Source organism: Neoarius graeffei, chromosome 15 (genome assembly GCF_027579695.1).
Source record: "Neoarius graeffei isolate fNeoGra1 chromosome 15, fNeoGra1.pri, whole genome shotgun sequence".
In the NCBI taxonomy this organism is placed as follows: Eukaryota; Metazoa; Chordata; class Actinopteri; order Siluriformes; family Ariidae; genus Neoarius; species Neoarius graeffei.
Window position 1 is genome coordinate 29566719 of NC_083583.1, and position 20551 is coordinate 29587269.

General features: G+C 39.3%; 1 protein-coding gene across 1 annotated transcript in view; it reads left to right on the top strand.

The window, feature by feature from the left end:
• The window catches only part of il16 (interleukin 16), a 46921-nt gene extending 37829 nt beyond the window's left edge, over positions 1–9092 (top strand). Inside the window, exons 19-22 of the mRNA XM_060941119.1 lie at positions 3663–3761; positions 4224–4473; positions 4643–4771; positions 7041–9092. Of these exons, the coding sequence (XP_060797102.1) occupies positions 3663–3761; positions 4224–4473; positions 4643–4771; positions 7041–7207 (645 nt within the window). The 3' untranslated portion in view covers positions 7208–9092. The remainder of the gene's footprint in view (positions 1–3662; positions 3762–4223; positions 4474–4642; positions 4772–7040) is intronic.
• The last annotated feature ends 11459 nt before the right edge of the window (positions 9093–20551 follow it).

A 20551-nucleotide genomic window follows, 5' to 3' on the forward strand; every position in this document is an offset into this window, starting at 1 on the left:
GGAACGATGCATGATGCCTTCCAGAGGGTGGGCACTCTCCCCAGCTGCAGGTTGAGGTTGACGATATGCTGGAGTGGTTCACCCAGTTCAGCAGCGCAGGTCTTCAGTAGTCGAGGACACACCTTATCCAGGCCTGCTGCTTTCCTGGGGTGAAGCTTCCTCAGTTGACCTCTGACTTGGTCTGCAGTGATGCATGGAGGAGTCTGTGTTGAGGTAGGGGAGGAGAAGGAGGGGGCTGCTGCAATTGCTGGGGGGAGGTGTATTGAGGGAAGAAGGAGAGATGGCTGCAGTGAGGGGGAGGGTGGGGGGACGTGGACTGGTTGAACCAGTTGAAAAAGTCATTCAGCTCGTTCACCCTCTCCACTGTCCCCCCTACAACTCTGGTCTTTGTATTGTGGCCTGTGATGGTTTTCACACCTTCCCAGACCTCCATCATGCTGTTCTCCTTCAGCTTCTGCTCCACCTTTCTCCTGTAGCTGTCCTTAGCTTCCCTCATGCAGCATTTCACCTCCTGCTGTGCTGCTTTCATCGCCTCCCTGTCCCTGCTCCTGAAGGCGGCCTTCTTCCTGTTGAGAACAGCTTTGACTTCCTGTGTTACCCATGGCTTCTTATTAGGGTAACACCGTACAGTCTTAGCGGGGGAGACCACGTCTGCACAGAAGTTGAGGTAATCCATTAGACAGTGTGTCAGCCCCTCTATGCCCTCACAGTGTGGGCTAAGCAGCACATCCCAGTCCGTGGTGTCATAACAGTCTCTGAGGGCATCTTCCATTTCAGGGGACCACCTCCTGATGGAGCTAGTTGTTGCAGGCTGCCTTTGAACCAGGGGGGTGTACTTCGGCTGTAGATGAACCAGGTTATGGTCAGACTTCCCTAGTGGGGGGAGGGGTGTGACTCTGTATGCATCCCTCACATTAGCATACAGCAAGTCAATTGTCCTGTTGTTCCTTGTTGGACAGTTCACAACCTAGTAAAAAGCAGCCAAAGTAGAGTCCAAAGTGGTGTGATTAAAGTCCCCAGAAATAATCATAAATGCCTCAGGGTGCTGTGTCTGCAGCCTTGCTGCAACAGAGTGAATCCTCTCACATGCAGCGGCTGCATCTGCCCTCGGAGGGATGTAAACACAGATGATGATCACATGACTGAACTCCCTCAGCAGATAATATGGCCACAGGCTAATGGCTAGCAGCTCCAAGTCCGGGCAACATAAAACTGTCTTTATGGAGATATGTCCCCGGTTACACCAGTGGTTGTTCACATAGATGATGAGTCCCTGACCTTTGCTTTTCCCACATGCTTTAGTGTCTCTGTCGGCTCTCACAGCAGTGAATCCCCGCAGGTCCACGTTAGCATCCGGTACAAGGTGGGTTAGCCATGTCTCCATAAAGATAAACAAGTTGCTTTCCCGGTAAATCCGCTGGTTGTTGAGTGCGGATAGCTCGTCGACCTTGTTTGGCAGCGAGTTCACATTCCCCATAATAACAGAGGGAATGGATGGTTTGCAGCGCCGCCGGTTGTCCACTAGCCTAGCCTTTAGCTTAGCCCCAGCTTTGCAGCCCCTGGGTTTCCTCCTCAGCTCTGCCGGGATGCGGTGTCGTATCCCGGCTCGTCCCATTGTTTTCAGGGCCAGCAACTCCTCTCTCGAATAAGCGAGAAAACTGGCTCCTGGTTGCGTGTTAAAATTAACAATATCCATGGGATATGAAGAAAAACACACTATGTCTTCGTAAAACAAAAAGTAAAAAAGAAAGGTTTAAAATGCTAAAAACTACAGAGCTACTGGAGAGGCAGCCGTCTCCCACAGCGCCAACAGGACGAAGCCATCATCATAACCTGAGTTTTACATGGTGTCTCATAGTGGTGTGCAATTTGACTATATTATCATAATTGATACTCCAGAGGGCTTCTCTAGTAGTATCAAGGTCATCACCAGTACTTTTATAACACCACTGTTCCTTGCTTACAGTGAAAATGTTTGAGCCTGTTTGTGTACCAATTGTTTCATTTCTTAAATATATTAATGTGGCTTTGCTGGCACTGTAAACAAACATTAATACTGTGACACACACTGTAGCTATACATGTACTATGAAATGTACATGAGATTAGCCAGTAGTTACAGCTGCAAGGTTTATATCAATGTGCTTGTTCAAATACATTCGTGTTTCTATAGGTTACTATAGACTTGTATGTTGGACAGTCCAAATAAATGGATTTAAAAAAAATCCACATAGCCATTGATATGGTGATGGTTTCCGTGAAGAGAAAGTATTTTTGGAAGGAGCCTCCAGTGTCAGTGCTTTGTAACATTTAGTGGTTAAGCTGTAACTTTTCAGGCACATGGAATTCTTCAAAATAGAAAGCAGGGTAGATTTTATTCTTATTAAATTCAAGAGAGGTGAGGGAGTGACTGGTTATAGCTCTCATGACATGCGTAATAGCGGGAACTATCTTGTTTTGCAGATGTAAATGTAAACATAAATTGATAAACATTATGAATAGGCATTATTTTATTAATACTATGACAATGCTGAGGTATAAGAGGAATAAAACACTTTGGGATGTGCTTTTATTGTAAAATAAACAGCTTCAGAGTGGAAACGGCATCACAACCTGGCACTGATTATTTTCCTATAACTGTATGTCAGGTGGTGTTATATTTCCTTTCATATCACCCAACCTTAATTCCTCAAAGTAATAATCTAAGAGGTATTTAAAAAAAAAATTGCTGAAGTGAGTTGCAGGATAAGGATAAGCACTGAAATACATGGCGTTAATACTTGGGAGTGCATTTAGCTCCAATGTAATTATCAGCGTACTGAGATCTATAGCAAAGTCAGCCCTTATCTGTAAAGAGCCTGCCTTAGTGCAGCAGGCTGGAGAGAGAAACACATTAGCAGCTGCAGTAAGAAATGGTGGACCATTAATTGCTATCACAGAGCACATAAAATAGTTGTCATTATATCAAGATCCCTTAGTAGCAGAGGAAACATTCTCCTCAAGCTTTCAAGCCTCTCTTCGTGTATTATTCTCCTTCCTCCCTTTCATTGCCTTTGGTAAAGTGCAGCTTCTACACTTTGACAGCGATGCCTATTTTCCCAAAGGATCTTGGCTATGCTGAATGTCTGTAGGCATTTCTTTTGTTGAGGCTGGATATCTGCACACACGTTTAGTAGCTCTTTTACCTGTGTATCACTAACATGATTGACAACTTCCTGAATTGAATGTACCACAAGAACTCTTTTGATAGGAAGTCATTGACCAAACCCTTGACATATAATGAGACACGGGATAGAAGAGAAGCTCCCTTTAGAAAAAAAAAATGATAAGGGTTATGTCGAGCTGTGAGCCTTGCAGTCTTATAAGCAAGTTAAAAAAACAACAACAACAAAAAAACCCATACCTTGTCGTGTTCACTGTGAAGGATCTGAAACTCTTCCTAGACGCAGCTGTTATGTACATAGCTATAAAAGTGGGATCTCTTCCTGAATGCTCATCGTTCTCACCATATACACCATATACAACTCCATCTGGCAAATGGATTACAACAACAGCACTAAATTACCTGTGTAGTAGCACATAAACTTTTAGATTCATTTGGACCTCATATGTTTAAGTGTCTTGAATATCATTGCTGACAGATTTACCATTACTCTCATGCAGCAACTGGAAGAGATCCATGTCGTGATTCTGCACAAGGAGGAGGGAGCTGGCTTAGGTTTCACTATTGCTGGTGGTATTGATCAGAACAAAGCAACTACAGTAAGTAAGACCTTTACGTCCATGTTAGCATCCACTACAGCATGACTAATCATCTCCACCAGACCGCATGGTTCACTTTGAATAATGTTGACTGACAGCTAATTGGGGTCTTATAAAAACAAACTAGCCAGCAATGAGTTACTGAAAACCAGTTTTTCACGGAAAACCACTTCTTTTCTGGATTGGATTCAATTTCCAAATCTATCCTGCAGGCTACATCAGGGCTGTAATCCAATCTCAGAAGATCTAATCAGATAAAGTTTGGAGAACTGACCCACCCAGTTCACTTTTAGCTCCATTAATGCATGGAAGCGAAGTACATTTTAAAACAGCACTTATTAGTCCTCAGTGCTGCTTTAAGTTCATAACACATGCTTCTGGATCAAAACTTGTCATAATTTGCTAGGTTAGTCATTCATTCCCATCATTTGTGATATCTGAAATTTTTCTTACATCTTGCAGGTTCACAAAATCTTTCCCCAAGGCTTAGCTGCTCTGGAAGGCACCATTGAGAAAGGAGATGAGGTGCTGTCCATCAATGGACAGACACTGAAGAACGTGAAGCACAGTGATGCTACAGCAGCACTCCGGCAGGCACGGGAACTGAAGCAGGCAGTGGTGGTTGTGTGCAAGAATAAAGAGGCAGAGAGTAGCATAGATGCTAGCACTACTGAGGCCAGCAGCAGTATTGGCACAGAACAGAGCTTCACAGGTACCATACAGCTACACATCATTAACTGCAGTGTATACTGTTCTTTTTTCCCCCCCTCAGATAATCAGCCTGTGTAAAAGGATTATATATCATCCTTTCACTGACATTTAATATAATTGCTATTAAACTGTATGACATCAAGGCCAGGCTATATCATTTTCTGCTTCAGGAGATGAGAGTGGAGACGTCCTGACTCTAGAGTTGGAGAAAAACACAGGTGGAGTGGGTTTTGGGCTGGAGGGAGGAAAAGGCTCTATTCATGGAGACAAGCCTTTGGTCATCAACAGAATCTACACAGGTACCATCATTCAGTTTCTTAAAAGTTGTGCATTTAATTTAACACACAACTAAACTTTATAAGCCAAGACCGGACATGTTTACAAGTGGTTTGATGTGAGTGTGAATTCAGTGCAGCAGGCACAGCAGGTAGGTGTTGATTTTAACCAGCATTTCAGAACTATGAGATGCGTGTGCAGAATGCTATGCTGTGGGTCTGGTGTGAACTGGTGTAGTGTAAAAATGCTGGAACAAAAATGTAAGTGTAAAAAAGCAGTAGGTCTTAATATTATATTAACATATAACTTGTAAGTATTCTTTTTTGCATGTTTGCATGTGCCAGATGAAATAAGGCAGGGTGCTATGTTTGGACTGTGAGCCTGGAGCTTGAAACCTGTGCCCTAGTAGTCAGTCAGCAACCAATTTAGCATAAATCACTGATGGCTAAATCATTACACACTCGTAAATGGGATGTAGTACAGACTCAAACAATGTGTTATAAGCTTTCCCTACTTGCTAGCTACAGTGGTGCTTGAAAGTTTGTGAACCCTTTAGAATTTTCTATATTTCTGAATAAATATGACTTAAAACATCATCAGATTTTCACACAAGTCCTAAAAGTAGATAAAGAGAACCCAGTTAAACAAATGAGACAAAAATATTATACTTGGTCATTTATCTACTGAGGAAAATAATCCAATATTACATATCTCTGAGTGGCAAAAGTATGTGAACCTCTCGGATTAGCAGTTAATTTGAAGGTGAAATTAGAGTCAGGTGTTTTCAATCAATTGGGATGGCAATCAGGTGTGAGTGGGCACCCTGTTTTATTTAAAGAACAGGGATCGATCAAAGTCTGATCTTCACAACACATGTTTGTGGAAATGTATCATGGCACGAACAAAGGAGGTTTCTGAGGACCTCAGAAATAGCGTTGTTGATGCTTATCAGGCTGGAAAAGGTTACAAAACCATCTGTAAAGAGTTTGGACTCCACCAATCCACAGTCAGACAGACTGTGTACAAATGGAGGAAATTCAAGACCATTGTTACCCTCCCCAGGAGTGGTCGACCAACAATGATCACTCCAAGAGTAAGGCGTGTAATAGTCGGCGAGGTCACAAAGGACCCCAGGGTAACTTCTAAGCAACTGAAGGCCTCTCTCACATTGGCTAATGTTAATGTTCATGAGTCCACCATCAGGAGAACACTGAACAACAGTGGTCTGCATGGCAGAGTTGCAAGGAGAAAGCCACTGCTCTCCAAAAAGAACATTGCTGCTTGTCTGCAGTTTGCTAAAGATCATGTGGACAAGCCAGAAGGCTATTGGAAAAAATGTTCTGTGGATGGATGAGACCAAAATAGAATTTTGGTTTAAATGAGAAGCATTATGTTTGCAGAAAGGAAACCACTGCATTCCAGCATAAGAACCTTATCCCAGCTGTGAAACATGGTGGTGGTAGTATCATGGTTTGGGCCTGTTTTGCTGCATCTGGGCCAGGACGGCTTGCCATCATTGATGGAACAATGAATTCTGAATTATACCAGTGAATTCTAAAGGAAAATGTCAGGACATCTGTCCATGAACTGAATCTCAAGAGAAGGTGGGTCATGCAGCAAGACAACGACCCTAAGCACACAAGTCGTTCTACCAAAGAATGGTTAAAGAAGAATAAAGTTAATGTTTTGGAATGGCCAAGTCAAAGTCCTGACCTTAATCCAATCCAAATGTTGTGGAAGGACCTGAAGTGAGCAGTTCATGTGAGAAAACCTACCAACATCCCAGAGTTGAAGCTGTTTTGTTCAGAGGAATGGGCTAAAATTCCTCCAGGCTGGTGTGCAGGACTGATCAACAGTTACCAGAAACGTTTAGTTGCAGTTATTGCTGCACAAGGGGGTCACACCAGATACTGAAAGCAAAGGTTCACATACTTTTGCCACTCACAGATATGTAATATTGGGTCATTTTCCTCAATAAATAAATGACCAAGTATAATATTTTTGTCTCATTTGTTTAACTGGGTTCTCTTTATCTACTTTTCAGACTTGTGTGAAAATCTGATGATGTTTTCGGTCATATTTATGCAGAAATATAGAAAATTCTAAAGGGTTCACAAACTTTCAAGCACCACTGTATATCAGCCTCACTGCTAATGAAACAAACATTAGGTACCAAAGACTGTATATTTTGGCTGATCCACTACATTTGGAGGAAGCAATTTTCTTTCTTGGGCAAAAGTATTCTTTCAAAAGGCATTTTGCTGTAATGAGTATGTTTGCGTGTGTTGATAGGCAGTACAGCGGAGCAGAACGGTCTTCAGGTTGGTGATGAGCTGCTGCAGGTCCAGGGCGCCACAGTGCAAGGCATTTCACGTCTTGAGGCTTTGACTGTCCTAAAAGGTCTTGCTGATGGGTCATTCACAGCAATTGTGAGGAGAAAGAAAGCAGAACAGAGCTAAATTCAGAAATTACACCCAGATAGCTTGAAAAGTGTGAAAGGACTTAATTTTAGGAAACATAGTTTTCAGTGGCAAATCCCACCTGTACTGGTCATCTCATGCAATTTTAAATGTCAGGATTATATTGATGTAGATATGGATTATTATTATTATTGAAAATATCTTGAATATACTGGAAAAATATATCTAGTAATTCCTATTATAGTTAGATTACAGTAAAACTATTACAAGTTTATTAAATCTATTTCTAGACATATTTGAAGCCATGGAGGAAGCCATGGCCTAATGATTAGAGAAGCAGCTTTGGGACCAAAAGGTTGGTGGTTTGATTCCCTGGACCAGCAGGAATGGCTGAAGTGCCCTTAAGCAAGGCATTTAACCCCCCCAACTGCTCCCCAGGCTGCTCTGGGTATGTTGTACGTTGCTCTGAATAAGAGCATCTGCTAAATATCTGAAATGTAATTTGTCAAATTACTTCAGGCTTGTTTTATTGGCAGATAGTTAACTAATTTGAAGCACTTATTACAAGAAAGAAGCAAAATTATCTGTCAATAGAATAAAAAAAATTATACTTTGAAAGAGTAAAAATGTCTACAAATAGGATTATTAATGTTAGATTTGTTTTACTGTAATCTTATAAAAGGAAATTTGAGATAAATTTTATTATATTCAGAATATTGTCACTTGCTAAGATGCAAAGTTTTGCAGAGCTCTGATGCATTACATAAGAATGTGTGTGGTTAGTGACTGCTGAAGACTGTGCCTTGAAGGAAACAGCATACAGATTTGTGATTTTGATGCACCAACCATGCTTTGCATAAAACAGTGGAAACATGGAACAATACAGGATGTTTGTGGTCAAGTGTAGAGCTAATTTTCATATTCAGCACACCAGACTGTTAGATTTCAGTCTGACTGAAGTGTGAAAGCATGTGATTCATGGAAACCTTATCAGTATTACTCTGTGTCCAAGTATGGCCCATTTTGATCTTAAATATTAGCTATTTAGCACAATTATCTATGCATCTTTGAACAGCCCATCTGCCCAAGGGTCCAATTCACATTTACAAATTACATTGTGACACTAAACTCCAACTATACTACTCCACTTATTATATATGCTGTAATTATCGATACGGATGTTGATTAACCGCGAATGAAGCATTTCATACTCAAATTTGCACGCAGTCTGACTGGATACAAGTTCGATTATACATATTATCCAGAGATAATATTGATGAATAAGGAAAGTGTTGGCATTTGGGTATGCACGTTTTATAATCAGATTTGACTCAGTGCAACTTTGATAAATTGTGTTTTCTCATATATATATATATATATATATATATATATATATATATGTATTTCTACCAATTTTGTTGTGTTAGGCTACATCCACTGCTTTTCATCAGGCACTCAGCTCTTGTCACTAAGAACATTAAGAACACTGGGCTGATGGACAATGGCTACTAGCCAATAATAGACAATCTGTTATGAGTTTCAAACATGCCTACAATAAGCCAGCAAAGCCTATCAATGCATTTTTCTAATGGATACCAGTATATCCATGTGAAAGAAGCCCACTGAACGACAGGGGAAAGAAAAGAGGAATATTATAGGAAATAATAATTTATGTGCATCTTCCAGGCTTTTGGAAATGCCATGCGATTTATCCTTTTTTTGTATCAATAACACCTAATCCTAGAATAAGAAAATGATCTATAAAGAAATGATACACAATGAGATTAATACATGTCCAATCATGGCCAATTTTTATATTTAGATATCGGATATTTGTCTATTCAAATGATTCACAAGCTCGTACTGGTGTTATTTTTCTTTAAAGAATTGTAAATAAAGATCAAGAAGTTTAGCTGTGTAAAAACAGTGTAACAGAGTGACATTTCTTTGTTTGTTGATGCATAGAAATGTTGCCTTTGTACGGTTGTACTAACACGGTCAGGGATTCCCGGGAACTTGACTGAACTCAAGTTTGTCCCCACAAACACTGTACAGTAAAATATATACAAAAGATTTCTATAGAAAGTAAACAAGAGTATTTCACCAGATTCTTAATGTAGTAGATTTTGAGCTCACAATAATGTAATGTTTTCACATATGCTTGCAAGAACCAAAGATAATTTTTTTAATAGTCTGCCTTTACATTCAATATTTTATGACCATATAGGCTTTGTGCCTGATTAAAATAACTGTCATTTTATTTATTTAAATTCTTAAAAGTAACAGAACATCCAATTTTATTATAATTGAAAAAAGTTCACATTAAAGATTAGATGCTGTTAATTTTTTGTCTTTGTACAGAATAAGCTACTAATATATCAGAAAGCCCTGTTTATATTGTTTAAAAAGTTGCTGTATTACTCCCCCCCCCAAAAAAAAAAAAAAACCCTAATAAAACAATTAACTACAAACATTCGACCAGTTTGGTGATTAAAAATGATTCAGATTCATAGTGGCTGCGGTGCACTGTGAAGTGATTATGACTTTGGCCAAGTTTACATTAGACCGTATCTGTCTTGTTTTCTTCGCGGATGCACTGTCCGTTTACATTAAACCGCCTGGAAACGCCGGGAAACGGGAATCCGCCAGGGTCCACGTATTCAATCCAGATCGTGTCTGGTCCGGTGCTGTGTAAACATTGAGAATACGCGGATACGCTGTGCTGAGCTCTAGCTGGCGTCGTCATTGGACAACGTCACTGTGACATCCACCTTCCTGATTCGCTGGCGTTGGTCATGTGACGCGACTGCTGAAAAACGGCGCGGACTTCCGCCTTGTATCACCTTTCATTAAAGAGTATAAAAGTATGAAAATACTGCAAATACTGATGCAAATACTGCCCATTGTGTAGTTATGATTGTCTTTAGGCTTGCCATCCTTCCACTTGCAAGTGGTAAGTGACGCGCATGCCCGATATGCACTGAGATCACACACACAGCGGCTCAGTCCCGAATCACTGCTCGTGCGCTTCACTCGCGCGCTCTGTGAGCTGCGCAGGGCCGGAGTGCACACCCTCCAGAGGGCACTCGCTGTTCAGGGCGGAGTGATTTGGAGCGCAGGATGCCTGCGGAGCCGAGCGTATCCGTGTATTGGTGTTGCTGTGTGCACGCAAATCGTGTATTGGTGTTGCTGTGTGCACACTAATCGTTTTAAAAACGTTAATCTGATGATCTGCTGATACGGTCTAATGTAAACCCCACCTTTGTGCTTTGTTCTGTGAACATTTGCTCTTCTAAAATGTTTTTGTAACTGAGCTAATGTATAGTTTGGCTATACATTATAAGGTAATTAGTTGGCAGTAAATGAAAGTCTGTTTTGAAAGGACCAACAAATGGACGCAGAGCTAAAAGTTATAAAATGTAAATAAATAAACATAACATTTTTGCTGTCTGCATTTTTTTTAGCTGTAAACAAAGGTTAGAAAGGTACAATCAGCAAATTAACACATCTGAGCATCTGGTCTCGGACTTGACATGGACCCATGGTGGTGTTGCTCTTGTCTCGGTCTTGACTTGTGGCTATGGTCATAAACCCAACACTACAAATTACACCAAGGAACAAATGGCAGAGCTGTTTTGTATACAGTAGTCAGCTGCAGCAGGCAGTGCAGATTTTCTGTTTACCATCTTTGCTAGAAGGCACATGGCATGATTATGGATTTAAAGTTCTTGACTCTAGTAGGAATTAGGAAGCATGATTGGTGTTGCTTGTCTTTCAGTGAGTGTGCTGCTGTAATAAGGTGATAATAAATGTTACCTGCATCATTATTGCCAGATCATTTAAAGTAGTAATTGTGCAAACAATCTCAGGAGCATCTGGAGTGTCCATCAATTGAACCATTCAAGGCACTTTAAAGTAACTGCTTTTTGATCCTTCCATCTGGAATGCTCTTACAAATCGCTGCCCTGAGCATTGTTCCCCCATGTAGACTTCAGAATAGGCCACACCAACTTGTCTTGCTGACAAGAGACAAACAAGTCAACAGATGCCAATGGTCTAGAAGGTCATCATTTATTCATTGGAAGCTGGTGGAATACATTATGTGGGATTATATAAAGGGCTCTATTTTGTATTTAGGCAAACAGTACAATAAAAGCATTTTGTTTCATTCCAACATATATTCAACAAAGACTGTAAATAACTGAAAATTTCAAATCTGGAATAATCACTAATATTTATTCATTTGGTGGAAGCTTTTATCCAAAGTGATCCAAAGTCCATTCTAAACATAAAGATGGACAAGAATAAGACAATTACATTGGATTTCAAACAGTCCAGGGATTTCAGCTCACAATCTTCTGATCAGAAGCCGAGTCTCAATGGGCAGTTAAAGGTAGACTGCCTTTCAGATTTTTCAAGTGTAGGTCATAAAAAGAATTTTCCCTGACACCCAATTATTTTTGTTTAGTGGAACAAAAGCTACTGAATTTGAATCAAAGACTTCCAATTTTATTCGTTTTTTTCCCCTAATAGAACAATTAATGAATTAAGGGCCATGTGGCCCTAAATTTTCCACTATTTTTTCCTGCTTCACCATGACCTGATTCAAGATACTATGTTATGCATCATGTGGTAGGCTTTCCCCGTTCGCACAAGGCATTGTGGGATACAAATTTGAAGCAGGAGAGAACAATGGAGGATGTGAGTGTGCAAATGAAACATGAAAGACCGACTACAGTAACGGAAAGCAAAAAGAAAAGACATTATGTTGTGAAGGAAAGGAAACGCAGGACCAAACTAATAAATATCAGCGGTCAGCGAGCACCTCGGTGTGATCAGCTATTTGTTTAGTGACAGAATGATGTAACTGTCAATGCACGGTCAAGGTAAACCTGTAGATGGCAGTAATGCAACACTGTGGATGCCAGCTGCTGTAAAACCCTAAAGATGAAGACGATGACGACTAAGGTAAGCGTGCGCATGTGCACACGGACTTTCTCTGTCTGCTTGACTGCATGAAGTGAGCAATTTCATGCGCATTATTTGCTCGGGAATCCCCTCAAATTAAATAGCTTCCCAGCCACAGAATGGCCTGATATTTTGTGAGATATTACAGAAATAAACATATATCACAATGAACAAATTTCAGAGGCAACTAAATTTCACCAATTTTATGAAATTGAAAGGTCGTCTTGCTTTAAGTGAAAAATCAAACCCACTTGACAATGATTTGAGAATATGTAGCTCAAAAAATCTGAAGCAAGTACAACACCAAATCAAAAAAAGTTGGGACAGTATATTGAAATTAAGACTGGAACCAATGATTTGTAAATAATCTTTGACCTGTATCACACTTAAAACAACATAACAGCACATTATTTGATGATTTACCTCAGGATTTTGATTGTTTTTTGAAAATAAACACATTACAATTTTGATTCTTGCAACACATTTCAAAAAAAGTTGGGACAGTAAAGCAGTTAATACTTGATAATGTTGCCATTCCTTTTCATAACATTTAAAAGATGTTTAGGGACTGAAAACACCAAGTGATGAAGCATTTCAGGTGTTATTTTTTCCCATTCTTCCTGCAAACAGGTCTTAAGATGTGCAACAGTATGGGGTTGTCGTCAGAATTTTGTTTCAAAGATTGCCACCCATTCTCTGTTGGAGACAGAGGGGACACACCCTCTTCTTCCACAGCCATTCCTTTGTAATGTGTGCAGAATATAGTTTTGCATTGTCTTCTTGAAATATCCCTGGAAAAGATGTCTTGAAGGCAGCATATATTGCTCCAAAATCACAATGTACTTTTCTGCATTAATGCTGCCATCACAGAAGTGTAAGTTACCTTTGCCAAGGGCACTGACACAACCCTATACCATGACAGACCCTGGCTTTTGGACTTGTTGCTGGTAACAGTCTGGATGGTCCTTTTCATCTTTGGTCTGAAGCACATGGCGTCCATTTCTTACAGAAGAAGACCTGAAATACTGATTCATCTAACCACAATACACAAGACTGTGTGATGTGTCCATATTGTTGTGCTTGACAAAGGTTTGCCAAAGTAATCTCGAGCCCATGTGGTGATATCAATGTGGTTATATGAATGATGGTTCTTGATGCAGTAACATCTGAGACATCGTCAATCATGGATGTTCCGCTTAGGCTTGCGCCCTTGCCAAAATTCCTGCTGATTCCTTAAAGCATTTAATGATGATATGCACCATAGATGGTGGAATATCCCAATCCCTTTGTATCTTTCTTTGAGCAACACTGCTTTTAAACATTTCAATAATTTTCTCATGCATTTGTTGACAAACTAGAGATCCTCGGAGCATCTTTGCTCCTCAAAGACTAGGCCTTTCCTGGATGCTGATTTTGTACTGAATCATGGCTACAATCATCTGTTGACATCACCTATTTCAAATCACATCATTATTGAATTGTTTTACCTCATTTGTAGCTTTAAATTACCCCTGTCCCAACTTTTTTTGGTATGTGTTGCAGGACTGAAACACAGGAATGGATGTATATTGACAAATTAAATGAAGTTGACCAGACAAAACATTAACTATCTTGGGTTCATTCTGTTGGCAATGAAATATAAGTTAATGTAAATTTAGAAATCACTGCTTTCTTTTTTTTATTTTCCATACCTTCCCAACTTTTTCTTAATTGGGATTGTATATGAGGATATGGGATATTATTGGATGACAATATAGTTGTGGAAAGGAATTGGGAGTGAGAAAGTTTGCATGTTGTACATCCAACATGTTTTGGCTGTTTGAGTACGTTTGGGATAAGAGGAATTGTGTGAACCTGATTTTAATAATAATAATAATAATAATAACAACAACAATTTTTAAAAATGATTTTCACATATGTTCAGTAAAAACAAAACAAAAAACCAACCAACCCCCCCATGCCTAATTTTCCACAAATTTAAATATATATATATAAAATTCTAAATGATACAGACACTGTAGATAATGCCTCCTTCGAATGAACAACACCCATTTCTAGCCAATGAACATGCATTCAGGATAATTAACTTCACTGAGTGACACACAGTCATGCTCTTGAATGGAACAGTAAAGACACGAGACAGAAACACACACATGCACTTTGCAGCAGATTATACACACGCACACACACACACACACACACACACACACCATTTAGTCCCTTTGTGCAACTCTGAATGATTCAAGCTTTGTAAACATCACAGTGTAATTCCTGACTATAATGTATTTTCATTTAGATCTTTACAGTTTAACATTTTGGAATCATGCCAATCCTCCTTTCCTATTATCTCTGGACAAGATTCCCATTCTTTATTTTGAGAAACGTAATGGACTGAATAATGTATTTCATACGTATATAAATAAAATATTCAGCACCTATGAGTGCAGAAAAAAAAAAATAAAGCCAGGAACACCTATGTAAATTGTTTTAACTGCAACTCATCTGCATGCCATTTACTTTCCGCTCTTTCAATATGTCTAGGCATGCAGACGCGAAGAAAAGACAGCAGGCACATACTGGGTACAACTAGCATTAAAGCCAGGGAACAGGAATGTCAGACAAGATTGAAAATTGAGGTAATCAGTTCAGAAGTAATATAAAAGTAACCTAAAAGCTGGGATTTATCAGTACTAAAGTAAAATGTGATGCTCTTAAATACAGAGTACGGAGATCTTATGTTTCTAAAACCTAACAAGTAGCCATTTTCACCCCATCTGTGTGACTGCATGTTTGGAGTCGAGCACAGTTTGGTGTTCTCTACCTGCTTGGATGCACAGAATAAACCTGTGTTAGAGCTCACCAAATTATACTGGACTTCAGACATTGGCTGGATTCAAGTTTTATGGCGCATTATGGATATAGGGTTATTATGGATGTATGTGAACATGATATGGGACACACAATATGGAATAACTATTCACTTTTCCACTAAAAATGACCTACTTTAATTGAGCCATTTTTGGGTACGTTTGGGTTCATTGCACAAAACCTACCAAGCCAATTTACATGAGCCTTGGTGAAATGGTGGAGCATGAGCCAAGAAAACCCATAAAATATTAGAGTGGATCCGAGTCATGGGGCGGATCAACAAATTTAGTTTCATTTTTATTGATGTTGCGATGGCAGTGATGGAAGTCTGTGCTCAACAATGCCATACATCCTAAAATCCAGTAGATGGCAGTAAAGTTCAATAGTGACGAAAGTCATCATCATGGAGCATTACTGTAGAGGGACAGTGGTTTCAAAATATTTCTTAATGTAAAACAAACAGACTGCGAAAACGTTGCTAGTAAGTACGACTCCTCCAGACATGCAAAGTGGTTACGGTTGCAGATTTGCATATCATAGAAGAGTTGAATATTGTCCTTGGCAAAGGTCTGCACTCTGAGTGCCCTTCTAGTTATTTAATTAAAAACATTTAGATTTTGTGGATTATTCACACTTAAAATTCAGAAATTTCCAGTGTGGATATAAATAAAATATTGCTTTCACTGAAGTCCAATATATTACATGTTGATGATCAAAATTCTATAAAATACAATTTTTGAAGAAAAAAAAAAAGCAATATGGATGTACAGAATGCAGTGCTTTGGACTGTTATATAATTTATGTCATTATTTAATTTAAATTACAGTTAATTTAAGTGACAGTAATACTCTGAAATGATTTGGGGCTGATTAACAACTGATATTTTCCTAAATACAGCCTTAAACTGACTGTCCATAAGTGTGGATATTATGCATGAAAGGGGTAATATATAACATAATATGAAGATTTCACAGATAGTTTCCTCATTATCATAAGTAACAAAATTGGTCAAACAGTTTATGTTTTAAAAAAAAAAGTTCAGGTCATACGCACATCATTCTCTAATGCTAATTATGAGTAAAAGTATTTTCTTTTTTCTCCATTCAAAAAACCAAACTTTTTACACTTAACAGCTGAAACTGTAAACTAATTTTTTTTAAGTCCTCTTGCTCTGTCTGACTGTCTCATAATACTTGAATCCAACCTGCAGAACCACATTTAGGGTCTACTCATTGCATAAAAATGTTCATATTGCACTATTTTCTCTGTAGACATAAAAAGAGTTTTGTACTCGGAATTCACACATCCCATAAAAAAAAATCATAATACAACTATCAGAGTTGTTACCTGATGCTGCTCTGATGGTGACTATGTACATAGTAAAAGGTGTTTAAAAACGGTAGTTGTGGAGACACCCTGTTCGCGTCAAGTTCTTTCAGCTAATGACGACAAGTGTCATCCTCACAGTAATCAAATCGACACTGTGAGCTTCTGTTGGTAAACGATGCAAACCGTCAGAGGCACATACATGTGCAAAAATTTGAGATTGTGCCAGGCAGCGTCACACATTTATGGAATGTTTAAAACATCAGTGGATCAGATCCTAAAATTTTCAGAATGTAAAATGGCAAATTGGATCTGATACCAGTCCAGTGATTCAGGACATCTTCAATCAGATAACGATACTCAGTAACAGATTACTGCATCCCTGTTCATACCAAGACTTTTTCTTTTTGCACACAATCTTGCTTCCTTTAATGTGTTCACAAATGTTTTCAAAAGTACAGAACAGAAAAGTAACTCCTATAAAAGGACCAGGCTTTCTTCTTCAGGTCATGATACCAATACATTGCCATTGATATCTAATGATAACTATGTGCTGTTATAGGAAAATAATCAACAATGTGGTGGTGGAGTTGGTTATTTTTTCCTATAACAGTACTTCACAAAGAGTTTTATTCCTCTTACACCACAACAATGACCTTTTTAATTAATCAACTGATTAAATAATTAAATTATGAATTAATTAAATAACGTCATACTTTTTCTCAGTTTACTGTTGTGGAATGTGCGCTAAACAAGTTAGTTCCTGTTATTTGTCATAGTAGCTATAAGCAACTGTTCCCTCAGTTAATAAAATAATAAAAAAAAAAAAAAGCATCTTATGTTGACTGTAGGTGTGAACGTGAGTGTGAATGATTGTTTGTCTCTGTGTGTCAGCCCTGCGATGACCTGGCGACTTGTCCAGGGTGTACCCCACCTCTCACCCATAGTCAGCTGGGATAGGCTCCAGCTTGCCCGCGACCCTGCACAGGATAAGCAGTTACGGATAATGGATGGATCTTATCTTGTTCCCGATAAAACTTTATTTTAATCTGATTAACTCTATTATATGTTTAGATTATGTGCAGTATCTACCAAACAAGTCCCTGTGAAAGAGCTGTTATGATAAATAGCTAGCGCTAGTGTCAGAGCTGCTGTTATTCTAGATTATTCAACACGAACATCTCATCTCATTATCTCTAGTCGCTTTATCCTGTTCTACAGGGTCGCAGGCAAGCTGGAGTTTATCCCAGCTGACTATGGGTGAAAGGCGGGGTACACCCTGGACAAGTCGCCAGGTCATCACAGGGTTGACACAGACACAGACAACCATTCACACTCACATTCACACCTACGGTCAATTTAGAGTCACCAGTTAACCTAACCTGCATGTCTTTGGACTGTGGGGGAAACCGGAGCACCCGGAGGAAACCCACACGGACACGGGGAGAACATGCAAACTCCGCACAGAAAGGCCCTCGCCGGCCACGGGGCTCGAACCTGGACCTTCTTGCTGTGAGGCGACAGCGCTAACCACTACACCACCGTGCCGCCCAACATGAACTTCATTTGATCAATCAGATTAAAAAATGTGGTATCATGGAAAATAAAATAAAGTGTATAATAACTGATTCTGACTTAGCGTATTATTACTGTTGCCCTACAAAACATTGGGATCAAACACCTGACCAAGAATACTAATCAAAATCCAGTATCAGTTTTATTATCCTGTGATGACCTGGCGACTTGTCCAGGGTGTACCCCGCCTTTCGCCCGTAGTCAGCTGGGATAGGCTCCAGCTTACCTGCGACCCTGTAGAACAGGATAAAGCGGCTAGAGATAATGAGAGGAGTTTTATTATTAGCACTCTAGTTTATGATAAAGCATCATATCTGCAGATGCATTCTCTCTGTTGTCTCCAAGAAATTCTTAAACTGAAATAAACTGAAATTCTGCTTCTTGGTACAAAATCCACACTATCCAAAGTTGACAGTTTCTCCATCACAATCGACAGCTCCTTACTTTCCCCCTCAGGTTAAGAGTCTGGGTGTCATCCTCGATAGCTCATTATCTTTTCAATCTCACATCAGTAATATAACCCGGTCCGCATATTTCCATCTTCGCAATATTAATCATCTCCGCCCCTCCCTCACCCCCCATACCACGTCTATCCTTGTTCACAGCCTTGTCACCTCCCGTATTGATTATTGTATTTCTCTCCTTTTTGGCCTCCCTCACAAATCCCTCCATAAGCTTCAACTGGTCCAGAATGCAGTCGCTTGCATTATCTACAAAACTCCCTCCTTCCACCACATTACCCCTGTCCTACAACAATTCCACTGGCTCCCAGTTAAGCACAGAACTGATTTCAAAATTCTCCTTTATACATTCAAGGCCATCCACAATCTTACCCCCCCATATCTGTCAAATCTCCTCCATATTGCAACTTGCACCCATTTGCTCAGATCCTCCTCTTCCACTTATCTCACCATGCCCTCTGCCTGCCTTAGCACCATGGGGAGCAGAGCTTTCAGCTGCTCTGCTCCCAAACTCTGGAACTCCCTCCCACCTGATATCCGTAATATTTATTCTCTTCCTCTTTTCAAATCTAGACTCAAAACTCGCCTGTTCAAAATAGCCTATTCTTTGTAATTTGCATTGTTTTTCTTTTTTTTTTTCTTAATTTTGCTGTTTAGTTTCTATCTGCTGTTTAGCTTATTCCCTGTAAATTGTATTTTTCCCTTCTTTCCATTTTATGTTGTGTAGTTTTTCTCTGTTGTTTATTTTTTCTGTTTTATTCTTGTAAAGCGTCCATGAGTGTCATGAAAGGCGCTTATAAATAAAATGTATTATTAAGGGCAGATGAATTAGTACCACTACTGAAAAATTATATACTTTCAACCTCAATACTTTTTCTTTATCCTATTCACATAAGCACAGTGACTTTAAATTGTTCCCAACCATGGAGCACTTCTGATGTAGACCAAACTCTGTCTTTGAAATGTCAATATGTACAGTATAAAGGTCATTCTAGAATTTGGGGTATTTCGCATCTCCGAGATAAACCTTTTGCTATTTTCCACGAAAGAAATCTTTATTGAATCAGTTTTGAATAAGAATGCAAATTATGACAAACTTTCAACAATAGTAATGCCTGATGTACATTTTAGACCTAATTTATCCATAAAACATTAACTAAATGACTCCCACCCCTCCCCCCACATTATTGCCCATCTTCGACTACTGATTCATACATTCAACTTGAATAAACATGAAGTGATTCAGTCTAACAATCTGTTTTTTGGGGCTCATTCTATCAACTGTGATAAAATCAATTGCACAGAAAGTCTATTTTCTGTATTTTGTGAAATTTCAGTAATAATAATAATAATAAAATTATCAATCCCAATGCTCTTGTCAACTCTGTTATAAAACTGCATAAAATCCACAAAGACTTTTAATAATACGCATGACACCTGCACCGAGAGATGTCACTTCCTCTGGCAGGAATCTTCAGAAAGGCAGTGAGGTAAGTTATGTTTCTTCTCATTAATTTGAACAAAATGTTGAGGATACACCAACAGTGCATTAATTATTCATCAACTCTGTTACTGTGATATTGGAGTGAATCTCTCACTCACTAATTTTGTGAAAACAATATGATTCAAATCCATAGAATTCTGTTTTTAAAGGAACAGTTCACCGTACTTCCATAATGAAATATGCTCTTATCTGAATTGAGACGAGCTGCTCCGTACCTCTCCGAGCTTTGCGCGACCTCCCAGTCAGTCAGACGCAGTCAGACTCGCTGTCACTCCTGTTAGCAATGTAGCTAGGCTCAGCATGGCCAATGGTATTTTTTGGGGCTGTAGTTAGATGCGACCAAACTCTTCCGCGTTTTTCCTGTTTACATAGGTTTATATGACCAGTGATATGAAACAAGTTCAGTTACACAAATTGAAACGTAGCGATTTTCTATGCTATGGAAAGTCCGCACTATAATGACAGGCGTACTAACACCTTCTGCGCGCTTCGGCAGCGCATTGATATCTGAGCTCCGTATCAATGCGCTGCCGAAGCGCGCAGAAGGTGTTAGTACGCCTGTCATTATAGTGCGGACTTTCCATAGCATAGAAAATCGCTACGTTTCAATTTGTGTAACTGAACTTGTTTCATATCACTGGTCATATAAACCTATGTAAACAGGAAAAACGCGGAAGAGTT